The sequence below is a fragment of the Anarrhichthys ocellatus genome, unplaced genomic scaffold (genome assembly GCF_004355925.1).
Source record: "Anarrhichthys ocellatus isolate YVR2014 unplaced genomic scaffold, GSC_Weel_1.0 scaffold3152, whole genome shotgun sequence".
In the NCBI taxonomy this organism is placed as follows: Eukaryota; Metazoa; Chordata; class Actinopteri; order Perciformes; family Anarhichadidae; genus Anarrhichthys; species Anarrhichthys ocellatus.
Window position 1 is genome coordinate 1 of NW_022283126.1, and position 6162 is coordinate 6162.

At 45.4% G+C, this 6162-nt stretch overlaps 1 protein-coding gene across 1 annotated transcript; it reads left to right on the top strand.

Moving 5' to 3' along the window:
* Nucleotides 1-1416: 1416 nt before the first annotated feature.
* LOC116378778 (collagen alpha-1(XIV) chain-like) lies at nt 1417-5793 on the top strand (the record flags this gene model as incomplete). Its single annotated transcript, XM_031840692.1, has 8 exons — nt 1417-1556; nt 2785-2908; nt 3587-3730; nt 3983-4147; nt 4226-4264; nt 5013-5151; nt 5302-5444; nt 5684-5793. Coding segments are annotated over 8 exons (1004 nt in total), but the record flags the coding sequence as incomplete, so codon positions are not given.
* Between the last annotated feature and the right edge of the window lie 369 nt (nt 5794-6162).

Sequence of the window (6162 nt, forward strand, 5' to 3'; positions counted from 1 at the left end):
ACCCCCTGTCTGGGTTCTAGATGAAACCTTTGTAATATATAAGGGTCATGAATAGAACCCCCTGTGTTTTTTCAAAAATGGTTATCAATAGCAACCTGGAAACCCTCACAAATAAAAGACACATAAAGCAGTAAGTCCTGACACATAGGAACATTTATTCAGCAATAAGCAACTTAAAAGTTGCTTTGCTTTCTGGATGATTTCTCTCTTTCTTTCTCTCCTGATGTAAATATAGTCCCGCTGACAGAGACAATACGTTTAGATCCCTCCGCCCACATTTCATGTTAAATATATCACGATGTCGGTCAACACTGACAAATTACAAGCAGATTAAATAAGCTTCAACTGTTCTACTCCCACACAGTGCTGCGTTTTAAGCACACACACACACACACACACACACACACACAACATGATGGCGTATAAAACAGCTCAAAGAGTTCTATACATGTGTGAAGAACTGAAGGGATCGTTCTCAGTTCAAACCATCAAACACTCACAGATAACAGAACCACAGAGATAAACCTTCAACAGAGGGATTAAATGAAACGTTAACGTGGAGAGACGGATCATCTGATCCACGTTCTTCACACATCCGTCACCACAGAATCAACCTTTTGTTTTAAACATTACATAGCTGTTAAATGTGTGACGGGAGAAGAACAAAACAGGAAGCAGCCTGAACAGTAGTAGAAGCAGAGAGAACTCAAAGATGTCTTCAGTAATAACGAATAAGAGAAACGCAACACTGAGATTTAAACTTCATACATATTCCTCTAAGTGTCCAGAAGTGTTGCCACTGCTTCCTTCTGTCTGGTGTTTAGCAGCAGACGTGGGTTCTGAGGGTCCAACAGCTGAAATGAAGTAATAAATCTATATCAGCGCTTCTCCCTTTGGAGAACTTGATCGATGCAAGCGGCCGGCTGGGCTTTTATTGTGAAAGAATATCAGTTTACTAAGTAAATGTTTGCAGAGGAGCAGATGTCAGAATCAATCGGGGGGGCAGCAGCTGACCCTTAAATGTGATTAACACTTTTCCACTCGTTCACAAGTCTAATCTATCAAAGCTTCACTTCATTTAAAAGCTGCTTTTCTTCCCGAGTCGTCGTCCATAAAGATCAAGTTTGTTTATTCGCGCGGCGATAAAAAGAGAAATGAAAGCGACGTTTTATAACAAGAAGAACAAAGAAAGCAGAGAATAAATCCATCTTTGAGTTCAGCAAAGAAAACTAAAGAACGTCCACCAAACAGACAACAAACATGTTAAATATCTGTTTTGAGAATCTCCACTTTGACTGAACACAACAGAAGTGACTCATTAAATAAAGTCAAATAAGTATTTTTTTACATTGCTGAAGTTTTTTAACAATCAGAGAGACACTAACCCTAACCGCACCCTCTCTCCCCTCTGTCCAGTCTGTAAGGCGGCCAAAGCGGACCTGGTCTTCCTGGTGGACGGCTCCTGGAGTATCGGTGACGAGAACTTCCTGAAGATCATCCGCTTCCTGTACAGCACCACCGGAGCTCTGGACCGGATCGGCCCGGACGGCACGCAGGTAGGTGGTCCGTGAAAGCGCTGGTACTGGTCTGGTGGCTCTGAAGTCACACGGTGTGATGGGCGGGTTGGTTTGACAGGAAGTCTTTGTGATAACAGGAGATACCTCTGAGGGAGAGCTGGACCTCTGTTTGGCTGTTTCTTTGAGGCAGAGGAGCTTTTTCTTCCTCGTTCCTGTCCAGTGTTTGGTGACTTGAGTTCTGCTTTCTGCTCCTGTGTTAAACTATATATTATATATATATTTTCCTGACACGCCCACAAAGACCGGTCTAAATGAAACCTCACTTATGTGTTTTCTGGATTCTTATCATTTTTATTTAAAGTGGCAATCATTAAGAATGATGGCGTGTTAAAATACTTTCATCATCGGCCGAAGGCTCAGTCAGTATTGTGTTCCCTCATCAAGGTTGCTACTTTAAGTAAACACAATGAAGCCTGTTGTTTTATGGTGCTTATGGCAGAAGAGAGGTTCATTTTTAAATGGCGTCTTCTGGACAACAAACGGCCCAAAACCCGACCTGGAACACCGACTTCAGTGATTACTAATCGATTAATCCAGGAATCATTTCAGCATCAAGACAGAGTGAAGACTGTTTATTATCTTTTCTATTCAAGCTTTAAACTAACCTCTAGAACCTCTTGATGAACAGCACTGAATGACCAAGTAAAAGACATTTTTTAGGACAAACTGTGTCGTTTCCATAACATGCGTATTCTGCTGGTGTCTCCAGTGAAACACGCCCCGCTGAGCTGCTCTGTCATGTTGTTTCATTATGTACAAATAGAGAGTGCTCTCCCAGGCGGCCACGGCCAAGTTCACGTAAGAACCAGCTCATCTGTACTCTCTGCATGGTGTTTTCTGCTGTGTCGGTAGTTTATTTAAGTTCTCTCCGCTGATCTGAGTTCAGTCCGGTCACAACAGCAGGAGTTTCAACAGTCACGATCCAATCAGGAAGTTCGTATTGAACAGTTATGTGTTAAACAGCTGAGTTACGACATTCGATCACAAATGTTGCATTTAAAAAAGACAAGTGTCCCCACAACCGTATGCTCTCCATAGATGCTACCACTACGACAGTTAAAGGGTCAGTTCACCTAAACCAGGCTCTCACCACCTCACAGGTTCAGTGTGTGTGCTGTAAACCATAGAGAGGAGGAATGTGTCCGTGCCATGTGCTCGGCCTCTCAACTAAACTGTGTTATGATTGGTTTGCTTCCCGTGTCGTCAGGTGGCCATCGCCCAGTTCAGTGACGACGCCCGGACCGAGTTCAAGCTGAACTCGTACAGCGACAAGGAGCGACTGCTGGACGCCATCAACAAGATCGCCTACAAGGGAGGGAACACCAAGACGGGTGAGCCGCGAGCAGAACCGCTCCTACGGTGGAACCGCTGCTGAGCTTTTACACCCGTGGCTTTAGTTTGTTATCACAGCGTGGTGGAGGTTAGGGAAGATCCAAGAAAAGACACCTCGTGGAACGTGCACACACACACACACACACACACACACACAGTTTCTTTTAACCGTCGTCAATACTTATTGAGCAGCAGGCAAACACACACTCAGGAAATTAAATCAGTGTCTGCTTCCAGACTTCCAGTGTCTTCATGCTCACATTCACGTAAAGCAAATAAGGAGTTTGCACACGCTGCATTAATGCCTACAATCTGTGTTTGATGCATAGAAGCCTGTATTTACATGAAGTGTGTGTGTGTGTGTGTGTGTGTGTGTGTGTGTAATGAGAGGAAGTGTGTGGGGAAGCAGGGAGAGGTGTAATCATTAATCAGTGTTTGCAAAGCAGCGCAGTCGGTTCCTCCTGCAGGGAGAGCAGCTCTGTGAGAGGAGTTCTCCCACAGCGACGATCACCGCACCGTAGAACAGCACAGGAGCACTCGGTCACCTGGAGCCAAGAATCTATTTCCCACTGCTCCCACTGCTCCCTGTGCTCCCAGTGAATTCCTTAAAACAGTTACAGGACGTCCCAGTACCTGCTCCTTCTCACACACTCTGAAATAATCCGTCTGCCGATCAGGTCGAGCCATCCAGCACGTGAAGGAGAACATCTTCACGGCAGAGGGAGGAGTCAGGAGGGGGATCCCCAACGTCCTGGTGGTGCTCACCGACGGCCGATCGCAGGACGACGTCAACAAGGTGTCCAAGGAGATGCAGATGGAAGGTCAGAGCGGCAATGTTTGTGTTTAACTGAGATCCACTTTAGATTTCAGCATTCCAGAAGAAAATATGTAAATATACAGTTGGTGTCACTGTGGAGTCTATTGCTCACATTTTAATTCAATAAAAAGAACATTTTATAAGAGCAGGAAGTGACCGACAGAAGCTCATGTAAGATCATAAACTACATGATATCTTCTAGACGACGTACTCGGTCCTCATCCTAAACATTCCCCCTCTCTCTCTTTCTTTAAAGGGTACATCGTGTTCGCCATCGGCTTCGCTGACGCTGACTACGGGGAGCTGGTGAGCATCGCCAGCAAACCCAGCGACAGACACGTGTTCTTCGTGGACGACCTGGACGCCTTCACGAAGATCGAGGAGAAGCTGGTGACCTTTGTGTGCGAGGCCGCCACCGCCAGTGAGTAACCGGACGCTCAGCAGACGGGCAGAGAGTTCGGTCTTCTGAATCTAACGCACCGTTTGTTTTCTTCCCCAGCTTGTCCGTCCGTACCGATGAGCGGCAGCACAACACCAGGTATGTGAACGCTGGTGGTGTTTACAGGACATCATACCGTGTGTACAAGTACCTCGAATACCCTGAGGATGTGCAACACGTTCAGAAGACCCTTACACTGTAATGGTGGTACTACCATTACATGTTTATTTAAACTTTTAAATATTATTGTTTATTATATTCTTGTAGAAACCCCAAAAACCACGTATGCATAAAATGTCCCCTCATCTGTCCTTAACAGTAAGAGGACCAGTAAGAGTCCGTCTCATCTATTTACAGCCTGATATCACGGTTCACAGATTTGCCTCAATCTGTTCTGCCCTCTGTCCTCAAATCACATGAGGAACCGTCGGAGGAACCGTCGGAGGACGGCGGTGCAGTAGATGCTGAGTGTGCAGAATAAACAACACAATGACATCACATTGTGACGATCAGTGTGACCAGATCATAGAGCGTCAGAATAACTGAAGCTAATTGGTTCATTAACTTAGATTAGATGAGACTTTATTGTCATTGCACAGAGTACATGCACTGAGACATGGAGGCAGTTCAGCAGGAGGAGAAGAGCAGATTAATGTACGTAGAATAATTATTAATATAAACAGGAAGGGGTTGATGTGAATACATCCAACATGAACATGTGCAGCAGAATAAAATCAAACAAATGGTGAGAAATAAACATCACACACTCAGCTTCTTACTGTTCAACTGTCCTCTAAACATCGATTCATACGATGCTCACCACTTCACACCCCCCCGCCCGCCTCAGGTTTCCGTATGATGGAGCTGTTCGGTCTGGTGGAGAACCGGTACGGCAGCGTCTCCGGTGTTTCCATGGTACCCGGCACCTTCAACACCTTCCCCTGCTTCCACCTGCACAGCGACGCTTTCCTGGCACAGCCGACCAGGTACATGGAGACATCTCACCCCCTCGCATGAAGACTTTATGAATGAAAGCTCTGATATCTCTATCTCCAGCTGAGGACTCATAGTAAATAGAGATCACATACCAGAAGTGTTCACCTGGGTGTGATGTCCCCCCCCCCTCCGTCTCACAGGTACATCCATCCTGAAGGGCTGCCCTCCGACTACACCATCACGCTGCTGTTCAGACTGCTGCCCGACACGCCGGAGGAGCCCTTCGCCCTCTGGGAGGTCCTGGACAAGAACAACGAGCCGCTGGTGGGAGTCATCCTGGACAGTGAGTCTGGGATAAGGATAATAATTATAATAATAACTTTATTTCTGTTGTTTTTAAACATGTGAAACACGAGCGATGCAATTCAGGTAAAAAGAATCATGAAATCGATACCTATTGGTATTGTAGATTTTAAATATAGATTCAGGATTTTGTAACTGGCTCAGTGTCATGAATGATCCGTGTGTGTGTGTGTGTGTGTGTGTGTGTGTGTGTGTGTGTGTGTGTGTGTCTTCCTGCAGACGGAGGAAAGACTCTGACGTTCTTCAACAACGACTACAAAGGAGAGTTCCAGACGGTGACCTTCGAAGGGCCAGAGATCAAAAAGCTCTTCTACGGCAGCTTCCATAAGGTCAGAGTCTCTCCGGTTCCGTGTCGTCTGACTCTTCATTTACACGCCAGGCTTCACTCGGACTGACCGGGTTGAGTCTGATTAAAAGTCTAATTCTGGTCTTCTTTAGATCTATGATTGGCAGCATACTCAAACATTTTTTAAATGGAAAAATAAATAAAGTTCAAAATAAGATAATGACTTTTAAATACCTTACATGTTCTCCAAAACTGCACCGAGTTACAGGAGCTTCTCCCACTGAAACATCTCAAAGTGAAAATGCTTCAGTGTTACTGCACAAACACAATCGCAGGATATCAACGTGACAACCTGCGGATCTGTTGAGTGAAGCCGCTGCTTCATGTGTTAAAGCTGCATTCTCTCTAGTGT